Genomic DNA, 25,709 nt, shown 5'->3' with positions numbered 1-25,709 from the left:
AGGGCAGAGGGAGAAGGCAGACAGTGAGAAGGAAGAAAGGGTGAGGGCAGGGCAGAGAGAAGTCAGACAGTGAGAAGGAAGAAAGGGTGAGGATAGGGCATAAAGAAGGAACACAGTGAGAGGGAAAAAAGGGTGAGGGTAGGGCAGAGGGAAAAGTCAGACAGTGAGAATAAGAAAGGGTGAGGGTAGGACAGAGGTCAAGCTTAAGAGACATGAGGAGAGGGAGTCCTGCAGAGAAGGATGACAGTCTGGAGTAAAGAAAAAAATGGGGAAAGGAGATTTGTCAGGTGTCTAGATATTTAATGAATGAAAATCATTTATTAAGCACTTTCTGTATGCACATAACTTTCCTAAGGTACACATCTATCCTTGACTTTTTTTTAACCTTCACGCTAAAGGCAAATTTGCTTCCTGACTTGGTTCCATCTAAAAGCTGAGTGGGCTGTATCCTATGGTGCTATAACTGCCCCATAGTATATATGGTCAGGGAACTAATTTAGATTGCTTGGCACCTGATGATAAATCCCGTGGAGAGGTAAAGGAAGACAGAGATACAGTTTTTACTTTAAGGCAGCTCACAGTCTGATGAGGAGGGGGGACATAGCCACACTCAGGAAAATGATGAAACTCTCTAATAGAAATAAATGGTCATTTCTAAGGTCATGACCAGTCCGAAGATCCTACGCTATTGAAAGCCCCCTTGGTGTCTGTACTTCATCTCCTCTACTTTCCCCATCTAATGGCCTTGAAGACCAGGGTTTTCTTCCTTGCTGAGTCTGGCCTGCCCTCACAGGGATTCTCTTGCCTGGACCTCCTTAACAAAGGGATCTTCTATAGGGTACAGCACCCACATGCATAGGCGGGGTTAAGGTAAAAGACCAAGAGAAAGGGGCGCTTCACCTTGAACACGAACATCTCCCCTCGCAACATGGCCACGGTGTCAAAGTCCCCATCACAGATGTTGGGGCCATATTGGTCTGGTCTCTCTGTGGCTCGTGGCTGGCTAGGAGGCCCTGGTTTGGGGGGTCGGTCTGGCTTCCCCCCTGGAGGCGGGGGTGGTGGTGGTCTGGGCGGTCGGTGATCTGGCCGGCCCGGCCGTCGGGGTGGCACTGTGGGAAGGGGCCGGGTGGGCTGAGGCTGGCCATCTGGGGTACCTGAGAAATGGGAGGAATCAAAGAAAGGATGTGAAAGAAGTACCACCCTCAAGCCCAACTGAGGGAGAGCTGGCCATCACAGATAGGTAAAACAGAGATAGGATGGTGAGCCAGAAGAACATAGGATTTGGACTTGGAAGACCTGGCTCTATATTTACTGGCCATTTGAACTTGGTAAATCATTTAACCTCCATGAATCTATTTCCTCATGAGAAAAATGAGGGAACTAGATCTCTAGAAGCCGTGATATAAGTATGAATGAGAAGGCTTGGTGCCGGATAGCCTGGCCCTCTATATACAGCAGATTTTTAATCCTTGGTTTCTACTGACTTTCCCCAGAGAAGAGACCCCAGTAATTTCCTCTCTCTGGACCTTTTTCCTCATCTGTAAAATAAGGGAGTCGGATTAGATAACCTTTAAGGTCACAACTCTGTGTCCTATGGTTCTATAATGACCCTGGGGTCTACATGGACAGGGAATTAACTTGGGTTGCTTGGGACCTGATGACAAACACTGGGGGGAGAGGTAAAGGAAGAAAGAAATGGTTTCTACTTTAGGGTAGCTCATAACCTAATGGGAAAGCAGGACATGTCCAGGCTCAGGAAAAACAAATGAATATAATATTAGAAATAAATAGTGAAATTCCAATCAATGGATCAGGAAAGAAAGGTTGACTTGACAGCCTGGGGTAGTCACTCTCTACAGAGGCCTCCATGTAAAGTGAACTCACCATAGAGCTGCTGGATTCCCCGGAGGTCATCTTCAGGCAGCTGGAAGTTGTCCGTGTCCATCCATTGATAGAAGGGCGCCATGATGGCGCTGGGGTTGTTGGAGTGCTCAAGCCCCAGGGCATGGCCCAGCTCATGCACAGCCACCAGGAAGAGGTTGTTTCCTGGTAAAAAGGGGGAGGTCATGCTCCTTTCCAGAGTCTTGCTTGCAATCAACAGGGCTTAAGAGGATGTACCAGGGTCTCTGGCCTGTCCCTTAGATTCAAAGAGATAAGCTAAAGGCAAGAAGGACATTGCTGGAGAAAGATTCAGAAGACTTGGGTTGGTGGCCAAACCCTTCCACCTTCCAGCTTTGAGACTTTGTGTAAGCCATTTCCTTTCTCTGAGACTCATGAGTCAGAAGAGCATAATTACCCTCTCAGCCCACAGGGTGGTTGTGAGGTTAAGTGCCTTCTGAAGCTTAAAGTCTTATGCATGGGAGTCATTCCTGTTCTCTACTAAACATCTTCTGAAATCTCCTTGGAAGTGAGCCGGCTAAACCAGTGAGGGTACAAGCTGTCAGGTAGTTGGAAGGGAAAGGGAGAACAAGGCACAGATAAATGATGGACCCTCCACATCACCCTGTGATCAGCCTAGCTAAGTCTGGCCCCAGAGTATGGAATCTGAGGGTGAGAGAAACTCTAAAGGACCATCTCCCAATTCACAGGGAGTCCACAGCTGGGCATTGATATAGGGAGCGCTCTTCCTGATGAAGTGGCAGATTGTGTTATTATCCAGACTCTACTTGGAGCCCTGGGGAAGCTATTTCACCAATTAGGGCCTCAGTTTCCCCTCTGTCAAAAGGGAAGATGGATCCTTGTCTCACTGTCCCTTTTGGGGGGTGTTTAGGGGATAAAATGAGATCACAGGCATAAAAGAGATTTGTCAGAATGCACACGGGAAGAAACTGAGGTGGTCAGAGAGACTGGGTCTCTCTGGAGATGACCTGCTGCTCTGAGGTGGCTCCAGGCCCCAGGACATAGCTGCCTCCCCACTAGGCAGATGGGGACCACCCTAGCCCCCACCCTCTCCTCCTTCCCTCTGTCAGTTGGCCTCACCATGTAGGTCAGTGTTGGAGAAGGTCCAGGGTTCATCGGCATCAAAATGGGTGTCTCCACCCATGCCTGGGCCAGGGAAGTAAGCGTGGGCCAGAAAGCCTCCCACACCATCAAAGGGGGAGCTGTCGCCATGGAAACCCGAGGCAAACAGCACCATGATGTCCGCCTCCTTCTGCCGCCGTTGCCGAATATCCTCATAGGGGATCTCCTGGAAGACCAGGGGTGTAGCCTGCTCCCACACTCGGAAGGCCAGCCGTACCGCCTCCAAGGAGTTGTACCAACCCAGCTTCTCTGTGTAGTTCTGGATACTAGGGACGATGGAAATGGTGGGGAGGAGAGACCCGCCATATTGGGATCCTCCTTCCCATAGCCTCTTGGCAACCATTCCTACTAAGGAAAACATAACCTTTTTCCTACTGGAGGGGAGATTCAGTTTGGCAAGGGGAAAGGGATGGGAAACCCTCTGCCAATCTCTCAGGCAAGGGTGTAGACACAACTCTCCCTCCTCTTGGGCTCTGGTCTCTTTCTGGAACCTTGGCTTCTTTTGGGGGGCTCACCCATAAGGTGCTAGTCTTCCAGGGCTGAGGGGAACACTCATTCAAAGGAACTGGATCTGGAGGGTCTGAAAGATCATCTAGACTAAACCTCTCATTTTAAAGATGAGGAAACGGAGGGAAGAAAGGTTTAATGAACTGCCCACAGGCAGAGTCTCAGCAGAGCTTGGATGTGAACCCAGGCCCTTTGGCCAAAATCGACCGCAGGTGCTTGACTCCTGAACCTGCCACGGTGCTGCGCTGGGGAGGGAGTGGAAGAGTCAGTGTCTGGCCTAGCTGTTCCCACATCCAATCCTCTGTTTTCAGGCCTGCACCTTCATCCCCTAGGCCTTCTAATGCTTCCAGCTTTAGAAGATGCTTCCAACCAGGCCTGCCCGTCCCTTCAATCCATGCCTGTCCTAGCATTCCAAGGTCCTGGGCAAGTCTGGCTCAGAGTTTCTTGGGAAGAATAGGGAGGAATAGCTAGGAAGGTGATGATGGGACTTTTGGTTCATTTGGGAGGGCCCAGGCAGGCCTGAGACTGCCCTAGGCTGGGAGAATACACAGAGGTGGGCCTCCCACAGAGATGCCGAGGCCCCTTCCCATCAGTGTGGGATGGAGGGCTGGGGCCAGGCGGAACTCTCACGGAGGGGCTGGGGTGGGAACAGCCAGGGGAAGTGTGGGAAAGGAAATCCCCCAGACAGAAGACACTAGGGGCAGGACTCAGGACCCGGGGTCCCAGGGGATGAGGAGGAGAAGCCTGAGCAGGGGACACACTTGAATGTGAGGGCCATCTCCCCTCACAAGCCACAGGACAGCGCCAGCAAACTACCTGAAAGTCAGATGATGGCTGTTCCATTTCCTCCCAGTGAGAGCATAACGTTTCCGCCGCATGTTGGCTTTTACCCGTACCCCAAATTGGTCTGGCACTCCACAGCGAGGCCGCTTCATCCACCTACAGAGAACACAGCACACTGGTGGGGTCTCTGGGAATGGAGGGAGCAGAGGGGCCCAGGCTCCCCAGGAATTCTGCCCCGCCCCCAGATCTCTGTGCTGGACCCTCTCCCCTCCCCCCCCACACCCAACCCCCTCCTCCTTTCCGGGTTTCTTTTCTTATTCCCCCCCCTTGCCCCCCTCCCCCCCCACACATACTTTAGGTCCTCTCTGCCCCTCCCCACCAATTCTGTGCCTTTGCTACCCAGGCTGCCCAGAAAACCCAGAACATCTGGCTTCTGGTTTACCAAGATGCAGCCCCCCAGCTTCACCTCCTCTTTATTTGGTGGAGCCCATTGGCTAAGAGCCAGCAGAATCATCCCTCACTCTCCCCATCCCCTCAAAAAGTACTAATTGAGGGGCGGCTAGGTGGCGCAGTGAGTAAGAGCGCCGGCCCTGGCATCGGGAGGACCCGGATCGGTTCCGGCCTCAGATACTTAACACCCACACAAAAACACTGGCTGTGTAACCTTGGGCAAGTTACTTAACCCCAATTGCTTTTAAAAAATTACTATTTGGATGTTTTTGCTGATCATGAGGTCCCCCCCTCCCAAGCCACAGGTCTATTTTCTCAGACTCTAAGCTGGCTGAGGGCAGGGCTTGGATCCTCTTTATTCTTTCCCCCAAGGAATTAATCCTAGATTATGGATTTGCCAGCAGCTCATTCAGATTTGTTCAATGCCCACCTGATAAAGGCTAAGGGGATGTGGTGGAGACATGGACCAAGAACTGTGGGTCCCAGAGGGGATAGGCCTCAGGAATCCTCATGTCCTAGGGAGGCACTGGCCACTGCTGGGTTTATCATGGGTTTACCAGGAATGCTGCCAATCACAGGGAAGGGGGAAGAGCAGGAGAGAGTGGATGGGGGGAAGGCTGTCAGACTCTGGGGATGGATGGGACTTCACCATCTTGAGGAGAGGGCAAGGAAGAGAAGAGAGAGGTAAAAGGTCCCTGACAGAGACAGACTTACGCTTTGGTCTCCTCATCCAGCACGCCTGTGACGGTGATGCCATAGAAACGCTGCATCTCGGAGATGGCAGACGCCAGGATCTGAGCCGACCTCATGGTGGACATCTGGCGGTTGGGTTGGGGGAGGTAGCCATAGAAACGCAGCCAGTTCTGTGGGGAAAGCCAAGGTGTCAGGGTCTATCAGACCACAGGAAAGCAATAGCCTGGGATCCAAAGTGCCCCCCAACTTCTCTATAAGCTTCTTGGTGCGGGAAGGACAGGGTAAAGAGGAGGAGATAGGACAATGGGGACAATGGGCAGCAGTCGCCCAACCCTCACGGTTCCTGAGATTCCAAGGGACACTCCACTGTTGGGGTGTCAAAGTGGGAGCCAAGTCCTCTGCCCTCTCCTGGACTTCACCCTCCCATCTGTAAGACGAATGACTTGGCTCCTAGGTCCCTTCCAATGCTGACATTCTGAGATTGTCAGACACAGACAGGAGATAGAGGGAACAGAAATGGGTCTGGGGCTCTAGTAACCGGCATGGCAGTCAGGATCCATAGAAAAGGGAGGGAGTAAACTACCCCCTGCCCCCAACATACACACATGCACATACACAGAAAGGCCAGACTGACTTCCCGAAGCACTATGCGACCAGGTCACATCCCTGCTCAAGAAACTAGTGGGGCTCCCTACTGCCTCAAGAATAAAATGCACAGCTTGGTATTTCCTGATTGATTATACATGTATTCACACTGCAGTCACTTTGGCCCACTTGGTACAAACATTCAGTATCCTGTCCCCATCTTTTTATGTGGGCTGTCCCTTCATACCTAAAACACTCAGCTGAGAGTGCCTACTACTGCAAAATTAATTTGTACGTAGGTTGTGTTTTCTTATCTATATATACACGGGCTGGTGGTGAAAGTTAATTCTTGTCTGGGCCTGAGGCTGCTTTGATTTTATCTTTGTAACCCCAGAAGTTAGCACAGTAACTGGCACATAGTAGGTCCTTAATAAATGCTTGTTAAACAAAATGGAGATCAGGGAATGGCTAATAGGCTAGTTTGGTTAAAACATGGAATGAAGGAAGGATAGAAGGATGGAAACATTTATTTTGCACCTAATGTATGCTGGGCATTGTCCTAAGCATTTTATAAATATTGTCTCATTTGATTCTTTCAACAACCCTGCGAGTTAGGTACTATTATTTCCCCCCTTTTAAGTGACTTGCCCAGGGTCACACAGTTAGATGTCTGAGGCTAGATTTGAACTCAAGTCTTCCTAACTCCAGATCTGGTATTCTACACCACCTAACTACTCCTACCTGAATGAGAAGAATAAGAAATAGGCTGGACGCTGGAACAAGGTTGAAGGAGTTATTAATGTGGCAGGTTAAGGGTTAGTTTTGTTTTGTTTTTGGGGGGAGGGGTTGCCAAGGCAGAATGATCTCTATTTTATAAATGAAGAAATGAAAGATTCTGGACAGGGATAAGCATCTATATCACAAAAATTCCATATACCTTGTTTGACTTTTTTTGTTTTTAAGCAAAATCCCCAGCAAGCGGTTATCTAGCCTTAGCCTGGAGAGTCCCAGTGATGGGAACCTCATTCCCTGCTGGGGGTCCTTAGTTCTTGCAGAATCTTCTCAGTCTGTCTCAGCAGCCCCAGGGCCTGGAAATGACTGGGAGTTTTGGGGGAAGGTTTTCCAGATCTTCCAATGGGAAAATATGGAATCAAAGACCCAAAGAACCAGGACTGCCAGCTGAACAGGGCCAGCAGGTCCCAAGACCTAAACATGGTGCCTGCCCGCCGTCTAGCTCTAATGGCAATTAGAAGGCAGCAGAGCAGGGGTGCAGGGGTCACCACAACTTCTCTAGCTATGGGATTCGGCCCCGCCAGGGACGTCACGTCCGGCTCCCCAAACGCTTTCCTCAGCATTACCCACCGGCTGGATCAAAGCGTCTGAAGGCTGGGCTTGCCAACATTGGCCAGCAGCCAGGCCACCAGCATGGAAGGGACACCAGTCATAAGGCAGCTCTGCTGAGCTGGGCCTGGGCCAGGGATGGATGGCGGCTGGGGAGCTAGGTCTGGGACAGTGTTAATGGAGGGATATGTGGAAGCTGGACCAGAGCTGCACAGCCTAGCCAGGGAAACAGGCACACCACAGAGCAATGTGGATGGGGGGCCTGTCTAGTGCTTTAAGGTTTGCCAAACCTTTTACATAGGTTATCTCACTGAATCCAATCTTCACAACAGACCTGGAAGGAAGATGCTGTTTTACAGATGAGGATATGGAGGCAGACACAGAGGTTAAGTGACTTAGCCAAGGTCACAGTTAGTAGTACCTGAGGCAGGATTTGAACTCAGGTCATTCCTATTCCAAGTCCAGTGTTCCATATACTGTACTGCTTAGTAGCTAGGGGCTAGTGACAAGATTAAGGGAAGATGCGCTAGACAGAGACCCCCACAGAGTGGCTGTACCAGAACCTGAAGGCCAAGTGCCATGTGGTCACAGTAAGGAAGGGACTGGCTGGTATCCCCGAGCCCCCCTCACCAAGCCAGTGGACCACCTGGGTTTCAGGACTGCCCCGACACCCATGGGCTCCCAGTGCAGCCTCCTAGCCATGACTACAGAGAACCTGCCTCTGTAACCCACGCCTGAGAAAAGCCACAGGAAGCATCAGGAGGAAGTCCAGGGGGACGATGGCTCACTAGGAATCTCAGGGAGAGATCTGGCCCTCCCCAAAGTCAGAGACCAGACCAAAGCCCCGGGAGGCCAGGAGCTGCTCTCCAAGACGCTCATTTACATGAGGCAGAAATCATCCCCACTGTGATTTCATCACCAGGAGGGCTTGATTGGAAATGTTTTCAGAATGGTGGATGATTAAACCAATTGGGGCCAGGTCCTTCCCAGCTCCTGATGAAGGAGACTAGAGAATTTTAGGGGACGAGTTATCTAGGTGTGGAAAACACTGTGTCTGAATTTTAGCTCGGCTGGCACCTGTGTCCTTGGGGGCTACTTCCCCAGTAAGGGTGTCAGCCTGCTTGTGTATAAAAGGTGCTGGGAGGGAAACAAGCATTTATTAAGTGCCTACTGTTTGGCAGACACTACGTTGAGTTTTTTTTACAAAAAAACAAAAACAAAAACCAAAACCAAAAACGATCTCATTTGATCCTCACAACTATACTGGGAGGGAGCTGCTATAACTGTCCCCATTTGAGGAAAATGAGGCAGACAGAGGGTAAGTCACTTGCCCAGGGTCACACAGCTAGGGTTTGAGGTCACATTTGAACCCAGGTCTTCCTGACTCCAGGTCCATCTTTCACAAAGAGAGAAGCCCCACTACTTCCACTCAGACCAGACCATAGACCAGCTGCAGGGACTGGGGTAAAGGCTCCTCAGATAAGAGCCCTCAGCCCAGAGGAGTGTTGGGCACAGGAGAGAGGCAGACCCGGCTGCCTAGGCTGAGGACTGATGACGGACCTGTCAGTAAGGGATCAGAGTCTGCAAAATGGGGACAGGGGGCAGCTTTGCTCTGGACTCCCCTCCAACTGCTCTGGTCCCATTGGGTTATATAATTCCTTCTGTCCTCTGAGATGGATTCCAATGTACCCTGCAAATCTCTTGTCTGTACACACAGGCATACCTCAGAGATATGATGGTTTGGTTCCAGACCACCATAATAGAGCAAATATTGCAATAAAGGGAGTCTCACAAATTTTCTTGGTTTCCCAGTGCATATAAAAGTTATGTTTACACTAAACTGCAAGCCTATTAAGCAAGTAATATGTGTGTATTATTGTCCAAAATGTGTGTATTATGTCTAAAAAAACTGTTCATACCTTAATTAAAAAATGCTTTATTGCTAAAAAAAAAAATGCTAAGCATCATGAGCCTTTGTGAGGTATAATCTTTTAGCTGGTGGAGGGCCTTGCCTCAATGTCCACGGCTGTTGACTGATCAGGGTGGTAGTTGCTAAGGGTTTGGGCATCTGTGGCAATTGCTTAAAGGAAAGCAACAATGAAGTTTGCCATATCCTATCCCTTGAACACCCAGAGGCCATTGTAGAGTCTTTAATTGGCCTAATTTCAATACTGGTGTGTCTCAGGGAATAGGGAAGCCAGAGGAAAGAGAGAGAGATGGGGAAGGGCTGGGTTGGTCAGTGGGAAGTCGGAACACACCCAAAATTTATTAATTAAATTCACCAGTTTACATGAGCATTTTCTGGTGCCCCAAACAATTACAATGGTAACATCAAAGGTCACTCATCACCAGTTGCCATAACAGAGTAACAATGAAAAAAGTCTGAAATATTGTGAGAATTACCAAAATGGGACACAGAAAGATGATGTGAGCTCATGCTGTTAGAAAAATGGCACCTTTTGACTTGGTAGAGGCAGAGACCTTCAATCTGTAAGAAAAAAAAAAAAGATACAGCCAATACAATAAAATGAGGTCTGGCTGTAGCTGTTGGATAGCCAGGAGGGGGCCTTGGTATAATCCAGGTGGTTTGGGGCCTGGGCAACGCACCACCTGTGCTACCCCTGGGGCTAGGAGCGTGTGTACACCCTGTTGCCCAAGCTTAAGGAGAGTCTCTGGGCGCCAGTGAAGAGACTACTTAGCTGTTGAAGGACGCAGGCAGACAAGCACTCAAGGTGTTTCCGAGGCAGTAGGTGGTGTCAGGGAGAATGGGAGAGGCCCTGGAAGAAACCCACCTGCCCCAGGCAAGCCAGATACTGGGGTGGGGCAGGGAGAGGCAGCAGTCTGGATTCTAGCTGAGACATTCTTCATTTTTTTTTCCATTGTTGTCATGGACGGCTTTCCCTTGATCTTTCTGGTGAAGCCTATGCACCCCATCTCAGAAAATGTTTTTAAGTATACAAAATACATAGGCCTTCAAAGGAAACAGTTATCAAAGTATTTTTAAAAATCAAGTTCATGAACCCTGCATTAAGAACTGATGCTTTAGAACCTTGGGTCTGAATGGGACCCATCAGGAACCATCCTGTGGGTTGGCCCATAGTGGGGCAAGCTTTCAGAGAGTCCAGAGCTGGGCCCTTCTAGACTAAGGCTTTTGTTTTATCTAAGGTGAAAGGGCAGGTCCAAGGTTATAGAGCTCAGTCAGTGGAAGGGCTAGGGCTCTCCGGGTGTGGGGCATCCTCTGTCCCTGTGGGATAGGGTGGGTGGCAGCCTCCTAGCTAGGGAGCTGATAGGGTTAACTACCTCAGAAAGGTGAGGAGAAGGGGCAGGGTCCCAGAGGAGGTCTAATGATAAAATGTCCCCTCCTGAGTTAGAGGAAATGGGGTCGTCTCCCCCTCCCCAGCAATTACCCCCAGAGGAGACCACAGCATTAAAGGAGATAAGAGGGTGGAAGGAGTGGGGGTGGGGGTGTGTGCATGAAATGGTGGGGCAGGGGAAGATGGGGAAATGAAGAAGGGTGGGATCAAAGCCAGAGACAATGAGAAGAACACCGATCAATTCGGCTTGGCTCTGACTCTCCCATATCAAACCCGCACTTGCACTCGGGTGGCTGGATGCCAGGTGCTTATAAATCAGCCGCAGACACCGGCTTATAGCACGGCGCCTGGGGAAGGGCTTCTTCTTCCTTCCTTCCTCAGAGTGCCTTTCCAGGAGTATCCATAATGAAGTTTCCTGAGATCATGCAAATGGGCTTCAATGGTAATCAGAAAGAGGAGGGAGAGGAGGGCTGGGGCTGCCATTCAGGCATGGGGTAAATGGCTGCTTCCAGCATCAGGATGGCTGGCAGTATCTGCTTAAAATAAACTCATCTCATTGATAGAGCCTGGCTGCTTGCTGATGTCGGAGGATTTGCCTACCACATGAACAGGAGGGAGGAGAGGGCTTGGTCCTTCCTTCCCGAACCGTCCTCCTGCTCCCAAGGAAAGCAGAAAAGCCAAGATGGCACTCCCAACTGCCTGAGGCTGTGAGGGTTGGGAGCCCCACTCCTAGTGGAGGTCAGGGGGTGAATCCTCCCTCTCCCCACAGCCATCTGGGGTTAAATCCCTCCTCCCTCTGAATGAAATATGGCAGGGTCTGGACTGTTGGGGCTTCACTGGGCAAGCTCTGGAACATGACAACAGGGATTGTTTCATCCTGTGTATCGTGTGTCCGAGGCTGAACACGGGACCTGGCACACAGTAGGAGCTCAGTAAGTGCTTGCCGTTTCACTGGCGTCAGCATCTGTCAACCTGAAGCTATTCCATTCAACAAGCATGCACTGGGCACGTATGGGCCCAGGAGCACGGAGTACTGGAAAGAGATGGTCTGGGAGGCAGGAGGCCTTGGCTTCAGATCCAGCTGGAACTATCTGCTGTTCAGGGGGCTCCTCCTTGGGCTGAGCCTCAGTTTCCCCATTTGGAGATGTTTTGAAGCTCAGGCACAGACTTCAGAGGCCACTGGTTTGGCTTCCTCATCTTACAGATGAGATGAAGGAAGCAGAGTGTGGGCAGGGACTTTTTATGCTAACCCACGGGCTGGCAGGTGTCTCATAAGTGCTTAATATCTGGTTAGCTGAAGGAATTAGCCCAAAGTCACAAGGGTATCAAACAGGATTTAAATCCACATCCTTTGATCCCACCAAACAGATCTAGAGGAAGCTTTTGGTAAACCTTGGAGCCCTTTGGCAATGTGAACATAATTCTTCCAAGTACTATGGGAAAGGCAAGGGCCCCACTCTCCTTTCCTCAAGAAGCTTATGGGTCTTGAGAGGAGTCTGAAAGCTCCAAGGAAGAAGGGGCCAGAATGAATGAAGCCAGGTTGTACAGACCCCACCTTGGCCCCCAGCTCTTCTGTTTGGCATGTCCCTCCTCCTCTGAAAGGCCTTCACTGGGCTCTAGGACTGCACCAAGGCCCCTGAGGGTGGGGAGCACCCTAGGCTTCCCTAGCCTCCCAGAGGGGCAGGGGTGCGATCTGGCTGGTGGTGGGATCTCTTGGGGACTTTGTGGAATGGCCCATATCATGGAAACTGGCCTGGCTGCCTCCCTGCCTGGGGCTGCATCTCTGGGGGTGGGGCAGAGGAGCAGGAAGGCTGCCTGCTGTGAAGGAGATGAGCTTTGGGAGGGAATGTCTGGGAACACAGACACCCAGATCATAATCCACATCTAGGAGGGCAGCTTCCCTTCCCTTCCAGAGCTGGCAGAGCCCACATCTCAGTCAGATCCTGAGGTTTTCATTGTTCCTTTGAGACAATGAAAGCTCCTGGCAAAGCCCCCTCTGCCTAGCCTCCAGACCTTCCCCGGGAGCTTTATCTAGGCTGCCCGATAAGGACATTCTTTTTAGCCTGGGTCTGTTCCAGCTCAGCTCATCTAGCCTGACATGCTGGAGGCTAAAGGTAGGGGGTGGCCTGGCTGGGAATTGCCTCGCTAGACACAAAGGGGTCCTTATCTGCATTTCTGACCCTCTCCTGGGTCTCTAAGACCCTTTCTGGGAGCAGGAATGGGGGTGGGGGGAGGCTCCTCCTTCAAATTCCCAGCCCAGGTGGTCTCTGTTCACTGTGGTACCATCCCAGCAGAGGTCCCAGGGAACCAGAGGAACAAAGGAGGTCACAGTCCAGCTGAGATCTGAGGAGGAGGAAGAAAAAGAATGAAGGGGGAGAGGGAAGGGAAGGGAAGGAACTTGGGTTTGGGGGAAAGTACTAATGGGATGGGGAAACTAGGCCCTAGGCAGACAAGAGGAGCCTAAGGCTCTCCCCTCTGATGTTTTTATAGACTGTCCCCTCAAGCCAAGGTCCCAGCAACCAGAGCCCTGGAATGGGAGGGGAAGGCTTTCCAGCACTTACGAGTGGACTCCATGGGGAAAAAAACCAAAGAGGCCCTCTGGCCCGTGGGCGAGGGCACCACATAGATTTGCCCAGTTTCTTTGCCGGCCATTAACCAGAGCTCCCCAGGGCTCTCCGGCCTGCCACAGGTCGCCAGCACAAGGACAAGGGGCCCAGCCCCTTCTGAAACATACCCAAGCTGGTGTTTACTTCTCATCCTTTGCTTGGCCCCACCCAGGGGTAGCTGCTGATTCCAAAACCAATGCTGGTCTAAGCAGTGACTCCAGGTGTAGATGGACAAATCAGTCCTGGGGTCACAGGACTGAGAACCAGAAAGAACCCCGGAGATGATCTAATCTGGTCCCCCTTCCTCTGCCCCCTATTTTACAGAGGACCACAGAGATGAAAATTGTGTCTAAGCCACAATTCGAAACAAAATCCTTCTCTGGGGTGTATCAATGGCCTTGAACTGTGGTGCTCTGCACTGAATGCAGCTCTCCCAGTCATCCCTTCCAAGGTTCTCTGAACACGGCCTAAACCTCCAGCAGCGTTCTTGGCAGCCACATCACTCTGTTGACTCATCCTGAGTCTGTGACGTCCAATCCCGCGCTATTAGAGAACATTCGCCCCTCTCCCCTGTCTACCATCCTGGCTTCTGCCCAGCTCCTGTCCACCCCCTGCACTTGGCAGTTAGCATTTACTACTACATCTGGGATATCTTTTATGGTCATTTGACTCATCAATTAAACTAAAGCTTTTAAGTGCCTATTATGGGCAAGGCTTAAGATTGGGTATGAAAAGATAAAAATGAAATAGTCCCTACTTCCAAGGCTTTTACATTCTCCTGGAGGCGTCACCTGAGCTGGGCTTTGAAGGAAGACAAGGATTCTGGAAAGTAGGGAGGAAGAGATCGTGCATTTTGGGCAAGCAGGAGGCTTGGATGAATGCAGAGAGGTTAAGAGATGGAGAACTGAGGCTGTGGAACAGGAAGGAGAGTCCTATGAAATAAAGATGGAAAGACAGGTGTCAGCTTGTTTGGGGAAGGGCTTACTTTAGTCAACAGGTAATGGGGAGCAGCTAGGTGGCACCATCTTGCATAGAGCACCAGGTCTGGAGCCAGGAAGACACATCTCCCTAAGTTCAAATCTAACCTCAGATACTTTCTAGCTGTATAACCCTGGAAAAGTCATTTAATTCTGTTTGCCTCAGTTTCTTCATTTGTAAAATGAGCTGGAGAAGAAAATGGCAAACGACTCCAGTGTCTCTGCCAAGAAAACCTCACAAAGATCGGGACATAAACTGAAATGGAATGAAGGTGGGAGAAATGTTGGGGACTTGAGGAACAAAGAAGAGGTTTAGAACAGCTGAGGGGATCCAATCAAGGAAAAGAACTGGAGAAAGTCACGGACCTGAGCTGAAGGTGCATCAGAAATTTATGTTGTCCAACTCCAACTGGGCTCTCACTATAGCAAGGCAATTTTTTTTATTTCTCCCTAATTCATTCTTTATCTCTCACACATTCCCCTCCTCCCTCCAACCTTTCTAATGAGCACCTAGACTCAGTTTACTGAAAAAATTTAGACCATTCTCTGTGAGCTCCCTTTCTGTTTCTAAACCCCTCAACACTCTCCCCCACTCTCTGTGAGATACTATTTGTAAAACACTTAGTATAGTACCCAGAATATGGCAGGTGTTTAATAAACTTGTTTCCTTCCTTTCCCTCCTCTCCTCTCTCCCTTCTTTCCTCCTTCCCTTCCCTCCTTCTTCTGATGAGGTGGACATTTACATTCAGTCCCATCCCCTCCCAACCTGTCCAGCAGACCGCTCTTCATTCTCTGCTCGTCTCTTTCAATCTAATGGTTCGTTCCTTAATAAATGCCCCCACCCCTTCCTAAAAACAGAACCCCCCCCCAAAACCTTTCACTAGCCTCTACCATTTCTTCAAGCTCCCACACTATCCCTCTTCTCCTTCTCTCAAACAGCTAGAAAAAGCTGCCTTCAGCCCTTCACTCCACTCACATCCTTACCTCTCACTCTTTAACCCTTTCCAACCTGGTTTCTGATCTCAGCCCTCAGTGAAACAGCCTCTTCAAAGGGCCCAATGATCTCTCAATGGTCTTTGCTCTGCCCTCCTCTTTCTTGACCTCTGTTGCACGTGACATGGCTTGACAGCTTTCCTCTGCAGTAAACACTCTCTTCTCTGGGCTTTGGGGTCACTATTCCCTCCTGGTTCCCCTTCCCATCTAACTGCTCCTTCTTAGTCTCTTCTGCTTGGTCATCATCTATGCTCCTCCCCATTTGTGGCCATAGTCCTGGCCCTGGTCAGTGCCCATTGTCTTAATGACCACTTTGATGCAGTCAATGACTCATGGATCTCCACATCCAGCCCCAGCCTCTCCTGAGCTCCGGTTCTCCTTCACTCATTGCCAAGTGGACATTCCAAACTCAAGGTCCCAAAGAAAATGGACATGTCCAAAAGAAAGCTCATTAGCTTTCTCTGCAGACTCTCCCAAACATCATTATTTCTGTCAAGGCACAATTCTTCTAGTACCCCAGGTTTGTAATCTCAGCATTATCTCCACCCCACATATCCAATCAGCTGCTGTTTCTGCCTCTGAAATCTCCCTCCCATACTTCCCCTCCTTTTCACTCACACAGCTCCCATCTTGGTTCATGCCTTCGTCACCTCTCTCTTGGAATATTGCAGTGGCCTCCCAACTGGCTTTCCTGCCTCCATTCTCTCACCACTCCAACTCATCCTCCCCCCAGCTGCCATAATGGCTTTTCTTAAGCACAGATCTGACTATGTCATTGCTCGACTCAAACTTTTCTGGTCCCTGTTGCTTCTAGGATCACATATCAACTCTTTTGTGTGGTTTCTAAAACTCTTCACAATTTGGTCCCAACCAATCTTTCCAGCCACACTCATATTATTCCCCTTCCCAAGTGTTGGGAGGGTCAAACTGGCTTCCTCTCTCCCTTCCTCACACTTAGCACTCCATCTCCCATCTCCCACCTCCCTGCCTTGGCACAGGCCATATTCCCAGGTGGGAGTGGGCTTCTCAGATCCTTACTTTTGCCCTCACTTACTTCAAGATGCAGCCTGGGTATCACCTTCTCCATGAAGCCTTTCTTGATCCCCTTGACTGCTAATGTCCTCCCTCTCAAACTATCTTATATTTATATACACATGCTTGCACACACACACAGATTTATATATACATATATACACACACATAGGCATATGTATATATTTGTATATGTTTTACATGTTATGTGTATTATATATTCTGTGTATATAAATCTCAGAATGTAAGCTCTATGAAAAAAAGGTTGGTTTCATTCTTTGAATTTGTATCCCTGGCACCTAGCCCGGTGTTGGCACATAGTAGGTACTTGAAATGCTTGCTGACTGAATAAAAATTCTACCAAGCCAACCACATCACAGTCTGAGCAATCTGGATGGGGTGTATGCCAAAAGAACTAGTAGCTACCTTTCAGATGTCCCAGTTGGGGCTCATTACCCATCTTCCCCACTAGACCTGCACCTTCCCTAAATGTTCTACTGAGGGCAACATGTTCTCATGACCTTGGTTCTTGACTCTCCAATTGCTGGCCAAGTTTTGTCCATTATTCCTCTATACCGGCCCTTATTTGCCCCTTCTCTTCACTCACAAAGAAGACCCACTCTGGATCACTTCTTGCCTGACCTATTTTAATAGCCTCCTCATTTAGCTTCCCACTTCCATTCAAACTTCATATATTTCTCAAAGAAATATTCTGAAGACCTTGGTCCGACCCAGAAGCCGCCACTCTTTTGCTCTGAAACCTTCCATGCTTTCCCACCGTCCCAAGTCTCCTTGGCCTGGCATTTACTCTGGCTCCTACCCTACCCTCCCAATCTTCCTGTGTTGGCCTCTTTTAGAGCAGGTGTTCCTTGTTCCCACTCTGATGCCTATCTGCTGAATGAGATCCTGGATGCCCTTCCAAGCAGAGACAATTAAGGTCACTGATGCCCTGATTCCTTTCTTTATTTCTGAAGCCTGGGTGGACCTGCTAGTATATTCTTAGCCCAGCTTTAGATTGGAACAGTATCTGAAACAGGAGTCTGAGTCCCAGGACAACTGCTGGAGAATTTTAAAATATCTCCACCTTGGGTCACAGGGCGAAGATTAAATACCCATGAGTATTATGCATCAGGAGCTCTAAATAAGCTTGGGGGCTGAACCCTGGTCTTGTGCAAAGTACTTACTCATGGTTTACAAACTGTTTGGTCCAAAAGACTCCACATTTTTTTTTTTTTACCACTGTTAATAAGCATCACATTCCTACTACGTTCCAGATACCATCTGGGGCATTGGGACTAACAAATAAAGTAATCCAACTCCTGCCTTTGACAGGTTTACATTCTATTCAAGAAACAGACAGGTTTCTCCACAGTGGATTTTCTCCTGGCCATGGTTGCCCATGGGCCATTCTCAGGTGACTTTCCGGCTCTGTCCTAGACCTCCTTTTTGAATCCTAGGTGGAAATCTAAATAGAAAGGCAGACAGACCAATTGCTGGTTCTCAATCAGACCATTATTTTAATCCATTTCTGCCCTGGTACTGACAGCTTCCCCTGCCTGGAGCAGGGAAATGATGCTAAATGGCCCCTTAAAAGTGGAGACCCCATGCCAGACCGATGAATGACCATCTGTTAGTGGTTTGTAATTGAGCGTTCTTTGTGCCAGCAGCCACTGACTGAGGGAGCCCCCACTGACGGCCAGTGACTTAGCTCAGCTGTGCACGAGGCAGACCAACGATGGAGGTATAAGATCACAGGATTTACATCGACAAGGGTCCTGAGAGATCATCTGAGCCAATCTCCTCATTTTATAGAGGAAGATGGGGACTTTAAGGGACTTGCCTAAAGCAATGCAGGAAGTATCAGAGCCACGATTTAAACCCAGACTGTTGGACTCCAGCTGTGGTGGGTGCCCCCACCCCCGCCATCCCATGCAGTTGTACGGTGGCTGGACCCCTGGCTCCACATAGGTGATAAGCATTTACACTGTGCCATGAGGCAATATAGGTATGGGGGGTTCAATGTCAGAACAGCAGCTCTCAGCTTTCCTCACTGCATTTCCCACTGGTGTTCAGGAATGAGTACTGTCCCACTCGCAAGCTTCCAAATCAGCAGGACTGTTTACATACAGACTTCGGAGGAAAAAATTCAGGTGTTGACTTTTGTCTCCAAAGCACACCTCCCTCCTTAAAGTACCCTCTTGGCAGGGCAGGCAGGGTAGATCTCTTGCCAATGGCCCTAATGTGACCTTGGCAGGGAGGAGAATGAGAAACAAGAAGGGCCTCGAGTGGCTTCTAAGTAGGCAGGTGAGGCCCTAGATTGGCTGACCTTTATTAGATAAGATCAAGTGTCCATAACTGGCCCATCCCACCAGGTCAGCTGTGGCCTGCAGCCCATTGCTTTCTGGGGGCTGTTCCTCACCTTTTTCAAGTCATTTTTGACCCGTGCCTTTTAAGAAGCCAGGAGTGTGCTTGGAGGCACGGTTGCAGTTTGCAGCCAAAAAACAGAAGTAAAGCAAACAGATCCTGCCCGTTGCTTCGTGGTGTTATTCAGTTTCAAAGGTCGCTTACTCTCCCAAGGCTCCCTTGGGGTGAGTAATCCGAAGGTGGGTCTGAGTGTGTTCATGTTTCTGATATCCTGGCTCTCCACCCAAAGACACATGGAGGGCGACCCAAGCCGGTGACACCTGGCTGAGGGTGTTGGTCTGAAGCTGGCTTTGGGATGGGGAGGAGCCAAAAGAAGTGGTCCTCTCTCTCCCTCTGGGAGCCGAAGGAAATATTTGGTTTGGCAAAAAAACCCAAAACTGAAAAAAACCCAACCCAAAACCCATGAGAGGTTTAAGTCACTCTAGGATGCCTTAGCCAAAAAGCAAAGTGAGATGCCTGGACCAAAGCCCTGGACAAAGAGGGCCAGAATCGAAAGACCGGCTGTCGTTTCCCTAGGCCTTAGTAGGAGCTCAACATTGGCTTGCCGTGCTCTGCCATTGCTGACCCATCGATGCCCAGTTCTGGGTGCAGTAACCAGGTGGGCTGCTACAGGGCGTTAGGGTTTGAAAAGCTCTTTGGAGATTATTAGCTCAACAATGCTGGAAGGGAGGTGCTTTTTCAAATGGCCATTTTACAGATGGGGAAACTGAGGCTCAGAAAGGCTAAATGAGTTGCCTCAGGCCACAAGACAGTATCTGAGGCTGGACTTAAACATTAAGTCCCTGTTCTCTCCACTTCGCTGCCTAGCTACCCAAAAGGTCTCTCCCTTAGCTTTATGTGAAACTCCTGTGGTTTAGGTCTCCCTTCTCCTTGCTCAGTCAAGCATGTGTCTTTTATTTCCTCCCGGGAAGGCAAGGAGGTATATCAGTATTAGCTTAAGAGAGGAGGTATCAGATCTTTAGGGGTCCTTTGGGGTGACCCCTCCCCCCAGAGGAGACTGGGAGGATGGCCAGAAAAGGCTGTACTCTAGGGAGGAAAGGAAAGGATTAAGCCACCATATAGAGAGCAGGGGAGGGAAGAAGCTCTCTGGCTCTAGGAACATGAATCTTCTCTATTGTAGATCATGGAAATCCCATGGTCCAAGCTTTCCTGTTGGCTGGCCTGATACCTAGAATGAATGGCCTGTATATCCCAGAATCCTGCCTTTGACAGAGGCACCAAAGGATGTTGTATGAGAGGACACAGCTGGCATCCTTCTGCCCCATCTTTGTATGGTCTTTGGGTGGTTGGCAGGGGCCACACTGGCCTCTCTGACTGGATCCAACACACTGATGGCAGGATCTCAGAGTAGCCAGGGATGTCAGAGCCCCCAGTCCAATCTCTTCATTTTGCAGATGAAGCCCAGGAAGGAGAAACATGTTGCTTACGGACAGACAGATATTAAATGGCAGGGTCAGTACTTGACTCCCCTTGGTCTTACCTCCCCACAACAGAATGTTGTCTCATTGAGAGCAGGGACCGTCTCGTTCTCTGTAACTGCATGCCCAGCACATGGGACAGCGCCCGGCACATGTTTACTGATTGACTACAGATGCAATGTGAGCGCTATGGCCCTATGTCCATCTCGTCCCATTAGGGGATCCTAGAGGCTGTGCCCAGGGTGTGCTCAGTCATTAACTGTTAACTGCACCTAGAAACCCAGCTGATGTTTCAGTCGCTGAAAGAAGATGCTTTCCTCTTAGAAGTCCCTGGTTCTGGGAAAGGGGACCGGTTAGCTGCCCTTCTCACGATGATTCAGGGGACATCAAGAAGGGAAAGGCAGGGGGGGGTACCAGAGATTGTCATTTAGGATTCAGAAAAGGGAAGACCCAGACAATTATACCTCCTCTCTCAGTAATGTACCTCGGTAACAGGCTGTAACATAGAACGCCCATCACAGTAAGTGAGTAGGCAAGCATTTATGCAGCCAGGCATTGTGCCAAGGGCTGGGGATACATGGATAGGCAAAAATACGGGCCCATGGCAGCCAGGCGGCACCCTGGAGAGACTGCTGTATTTGAAGGCAGGAAGACCCAACTTCAAAGCCACCCTCAGACACTTCCTAGCTGTGTGATTCTGGCCAAGTCACTTAACCTCTGTATGCCTCAGTTTCCTCAAATACAAATGGGGGTTAGAATAGCAGCTACCTCCTAGGGTTGCAGTGAGGATCAAAGGAAATATTTTTTGCAAAGCACTTAGCATACAATAGGCACTTAATAAATGATTGTTTCTTTCCTCCCCTACCCTCAAGGAGTTCCCATTCTAATTAGAAGAGATAACATGTAAATAATTAGGTAAACCGGAAGGTATTAGTAACTGGGAGTGAGATTGGAGGATTAGGGTTGAGAGGAAGGAGAAGGAAGGTGGGGAGGGGTGAGGGAGAAGGGCATTGGAGGCATGGAGGGCAGCTCCAAAGGCAAATGGTAGGAGATGGAGGGTCCAGTACAAGGAACTACAAGTAGGCTGGCACTGATGGATTGTCGATGGGAGGAAAGGACCAGTGGATGAAGAGCGTTCAGTGTCGAGCAGAGGCCTTCTATCTGCTCCTGGAGGTCACTGGGAGCCTTGGGAGCTCCACGGGCAGATGAGCGCTTGGGGAAAAAAAAGAAGATCTGCAGTAATCCAGGGGAGGTTTGATGGAGGGCTGGAGAGCAGGCACTGTGGGAGTGATCAAAAGGAATCTTTGTTCATAATGACAGTAATTATAACTAAGGAGAACAGTGCTTACTACGTGTCAGGCACTGTGCTAAGCCTATCTCATCTTGTCCTCCTTGTTATCTCCATTGTACAGACGGGGAAACTGAGGCATATAGAGGTTAAATATAGAGACTTGCCCAGGGTCATAAGGCTAGTGTCTGAGGCCAGTTTTGAGTTTGGGTCTTCTCTGACTCCAGGCCCAGGATTCTTTCCACTGTGCCACTGAACAACACACCATTTTATTCTCCATTCAGTTGGTGTGCATCTTGTTTCCCTAACTCGATTATAACCCCCTGCCGGGTGGGCAGGTTCTATTTCTTCAGCACCACCTCCACAATGGTCCTCAGGGCGCCTGGACCATACCAGACCATCCAAGATGTGGAGCTGGAGGGAGCCGAATCCAAACTCCTCAGTCTTTCCAGATTAGGACAATGAGGCTCAGGGAGCTGAGGGTCATACAGGTAGTAAGAGGCAGAGAGGAAGCTCAACTGGGGGCCTCCTGTCTGCAAATCCAGCCATGACACACAGTAGAGAGGTTATGGTTCCTTCTAACAGGCGTGCCTTATCAGCACTTAGATAATAGGATATGGGTAGAGAATGTAATGAATCCTTGCAGTATCCCAAGGCCAAGGCTTTGCAGGTCACACACTCTTAGCATGAGCCCCTGGGCCTCCCTTTAGAGCCATATGCAGAGCGTGGCCTTCATCACTACACACAGACAGACAGACACACGCACACACACACACACACACACACACACACACACACACATACACACAGTGGGGGGTTATGTCCTCTCCCCACCCCCAAGAGCTTCAGCTGGCTCTCTGGTGTAACTGGAGCTTAGGAGGAATTCCCTGCCCTTCCCCAGAGGAGTTTATTAAAATAGGTCAGGAACCAGCTGGCTTCGATCGGAAAAATCTCTGGGGCGGCAGAGAACCGGGCTAAGGGGAACTGCGGGAAGTCAGGGAGGGCAGAGAATGAAGGGAGCGCCCTGTGTGAGGCTCAAAATAGAAACAGTTCCCAGGCCCGAGATCCAAACCCCCAAACTGGGCTGTTCTCCAGAGACCTAGCTCGAGGGTATCAAAGGGCAAGGGAAACAAGGGAAAGAGCATAGGAGGCCCCTCCACATCTGACCTCGTGGCCCCCCAGACACACTGGCCTCAGAGGTGGGCCTATGAGGCCCTCCTGCATCTGCTCTCTTCAGGCGACTTCAGTTTCTCCCCCAGGAACAAGAAAGATTTAAAGGAGCCTTGGAGCCTTTCTAAGAAGCTGGACAGTGGAGGGTCACTGAATACCATCCAGATTCCTCCCTTTTTGGTCTCCTGTTCTCCCTGGCCCACCCCAGGCTTGTTAAAGTGGTCAGAAGGTGGTGGTGACCTGCACAGGGGCTATGGAGTTAGGTCTCCCTCAAGAACTCTGTTCTTATATCAGGCAGAATAAAAGCATGAGGCTTTGCAGGTCGGGAGAGACGGTTAGATAAATGGTCAGAGATTGGGCCCCAAGTGAAAGGAGGATCTCAGGCAGGTCCTTGGGGAGAAGCAGGCAGTGGCTACGTACGGCCTCTCCAATCCTAACTGAAGCCCTGCATGGAGTTCTGGCCAGGCTTCCCATGGCCAGGGCCAAAAGGAGGTGAAGGCCTGTGTCTGCCTGGAAGCCCCTCATGCCTCACCCCAGTTCCTGCCCATCCCAGGCTCTCACAGGCACATACAGAAAGAACACACCTATCTGCGTGTCCGCTGCCAAAATAGTCTAAAGCACAGGTATGATCTTGTCTTTTTCCTACTTAATACCCTGCTTTGCCCACTTGGTTAAAATACCTGACATTTAGGGGCCTCCAATCTAATCCAAACATTTATGTGCTTACTACAGGCAAGGAGCTAGGGTAGGAACAGGGGGTACAACAAAATTAAAGACAGCCCTTGTCTTTAAAGAGTTTACATTTGGGGGGCAGGGGAGCAGAGCAGGAAGAGATAAACATGGAAACAAGTCCCTAACTCTACAGCTTGAGGAAAGAGAGAGCACAAACGACGAGGGGGAAACTGAGGACTGGCACCGGGGCTAAGCCTTGAAGGTAGCAGACAATGGTTTAAAAAAAAAAAAAAAGAATGAATTCCAAACACTGGGGAAAGTGTGTGCGCAAAGGTGGGGAGTTGGGAAGTGATATCCCCACGTAGCAGAAACAGCCGGTAAGCTGGCCAGTGGCTAGAATGTAGCATGTGAGAAAGGGAGAAAGAAGGAGCACATCTGGCCACACTCATTTCACTGTTCCTTTTATGGCACTCCGAGTTTCAGGCCAAACTGGATCATTCGGTCTCACCTCCCACCTCCAAGCTTTTGCATATGCTGTATCCCACAAGTCTTCCCTCCACACCCCTGCTTGGTGAAACCTTTCTCTTCCTTCAAGGCCCAGCTCAGGCACCCCTAGCTAGCAGGGATGGATCCTACTCCCTGTTTCTTCTCTCTGACTTCTTAGTCATTTCTTATTTAAACTTGTCTTTTCATTTCTTTATGTATCCCTCTCATCCCCTTATTAGACTAGTCAGCTACTTGAAGGCAGGCATGGCATCGTTTATCCTTGATTAGGCACAATCTATTCAATTATCTGAGCTGCACAATAGCTCAAATTTCTAAAATTGTCTTGCAGTTTTGCCTACACTTCATTTGGTCAGTGAATGGGACTATTTTCCGTCCTGTGGGATGAGCCCTTCCAAGGGAGGAAGTGTGCCTACTTTAATAGGCAGAGCTCATACTGGTAGATGTCATGTGCAAGAGGGTTATGGGCTCCTAAGCTCATTCCTTGGTCCCAAAGGCAAGGTTTGAGAGTTTCAGTATGTCACTCCGTGCCCAGAAGCCTGCAGAAAATCCTTGGGGAGCAGTGTTACTCAAGGGATCTGAAGCTCCCAGGTTTCAGGGTCCCTGGGTTCCTCCAGTCTGTGGTCAGAGCCCAGTTTCATTTAGGGGTTTCCTTGGGAGGTTACCTACCCCCTTTCCTCCTCATTTCTGATCCCATTACTAATAAGGTGGTTGGCCAGTACTTTGGCTCTTTACTGAGCACCCCGAGTGCCTAGCACTGTGCTAAGGAGGGAGGGGCCTTTGCAGACTCACTACAACAGACGCAGAGCAAGACACCCTTGTTCTTGGGTTGGCCCAGCCTTAGCTCCAACGCCCACCATCGTTATTCTTGCCTGAGACCGGGAGCCCCCCTGGCGGGCTCTTAAGGCACTGGGGCTGAACCTGGCCCTCGCCACCTCGGTGTTTTGAGTCTAGGGCAGGGACACCGGTATCCTGGACAGTTCACTCCCTCTTTCACCAGGCAAGGCAGCACATGACTGGCTGGTGGCTACAAGGACCAGGGCACAGAGGTTAGCTAGATGCCCAGCTCTGAAGCGTCAATACCCAAGGGAAGAATGGTCCAGATAATGGAAAGGATGAGAAGATTTCCCTGAGCTCATTCCCTTGCACAGACCCTGCTGCTGGGCTAAGCCGGCACAGTAGTAGGGGTCCAGCCACCACCCAGAAAAAGCGTCCCCTTCTAGGCAGGGAGGGGGCCACTCTCCCCTCCCCCAAGGCCAGGCGAATCAACCCAATCCAAACATTTATTAAGCAAGGGAAGAATGGGGGTGGGGGGTGGGCAGGATGCAAAGTTTAGCTAAGAAGACAATCAAAGAGAAGGAAGGAGGAAACGGATAGCGAGGCTGGAGGAACGAGCCCCCCAAGGGGGAGCGTGCTTACATACCTCGGCGTTGACTTCGCTGTCCCCGGCCACCCCGCTGCAGGTCAGGGGGCCCAGCCACACGAACAACAGCAGCAGCAGCTCCCCGGTGCCCAGGAGGGTCCCGGCCCAGCCCGGCCTCCGGGGCTCGCCCCGCCCGGCCCCGCCGCTCATGCTGGCGGCGCTGGCTGGGCTGGGCTGCGGAGGGGGGTCGGAGAGCCCAGATGCCCCGGCTGGGCACCGACTTAAGGCTTCCTCGCGGGGGGGTCGGAAACTTGGAGCGAGACGCTTGGGGGCCGGGACCACCCTCCGGTCCTCGCCTTCCTCTTCCCCAGGAGAGCTCTGGGGCGCCCCCGAGCAAGTTCCCAAGGCTCGGCGCGGAGAGCCCGGCAGAGGGCACGGCGAGGGGGGCGAGCCCGACGGCCAGCCAGGTGCGGGCGGCGCTGCCGGTTCCGGATGCCGCCTTTGTCTGGGGCTCAGCCTCGGGGCTGCCCGGGGCCGCTGCGCTCCCCAGGGCTCCGCGCAGCGCGCC

At 50.5% G+C, this 25,709-nt stretch overlaps 1 protein-coding gene across 1 annotated transcript in view; it reads right to left on the bottom strand.

Moving 5' to 3' along the window:
- Positions 1-25,709, bottom strand: part of MMP15 (matrix metallopeptidase 15) — a 38,172-nt gene extending 12,463 nt beyond the window's left edge. Inside the window, exons 1-6 of the mRNA XM_069087597.1 lie at positions 25,202-25,709; positions 5,476-5,624; positions 4,345-4,467; positions 2,980-3,287; positions 1,885-2,046; positions 901-1,154 (exon numbers count right to left, since the gene is read on the bottom strand). Coding sequence (XP_068943698.1) covers positions 901-1,154; positions 1,885-2,046; positions 2,980-3,287; positions 4,345-4,467; positions 5,476-5,624; positions 25,202-25,351 — 1,146 coding nt within the window. The 5' untranslated portion in view covers positions 25,352-25,709. The remainder of the gene's footprint in view (positions 1-900; positions 1,155-1,884; positions 2,047-2,979; positions 3,288-4,344; positions 4,468-5,475; positions 5,625-25,201) is intronic.

This window comes from Petaurus breviceps, unplaced genomic scaffold, assembly GCF_028583685.1.
Source record: "Petaurus breviceps papuanus isolate PSGF00001 unplaced genomic scaffold, PetGlider_PUasm1.0 182, whole genome shotgun sequence".
NCBI lineage: Eukaryota > Metazoa > Chordata > Mammalia > Diprotodontia > Petauridae > Petaurus > Petaurus breviceps.
The sequence above is the reverse complement of the archived record's forward strand: the minus strand, read 5'-3'. Positions and strand labels throughout refer to the sequence as shown.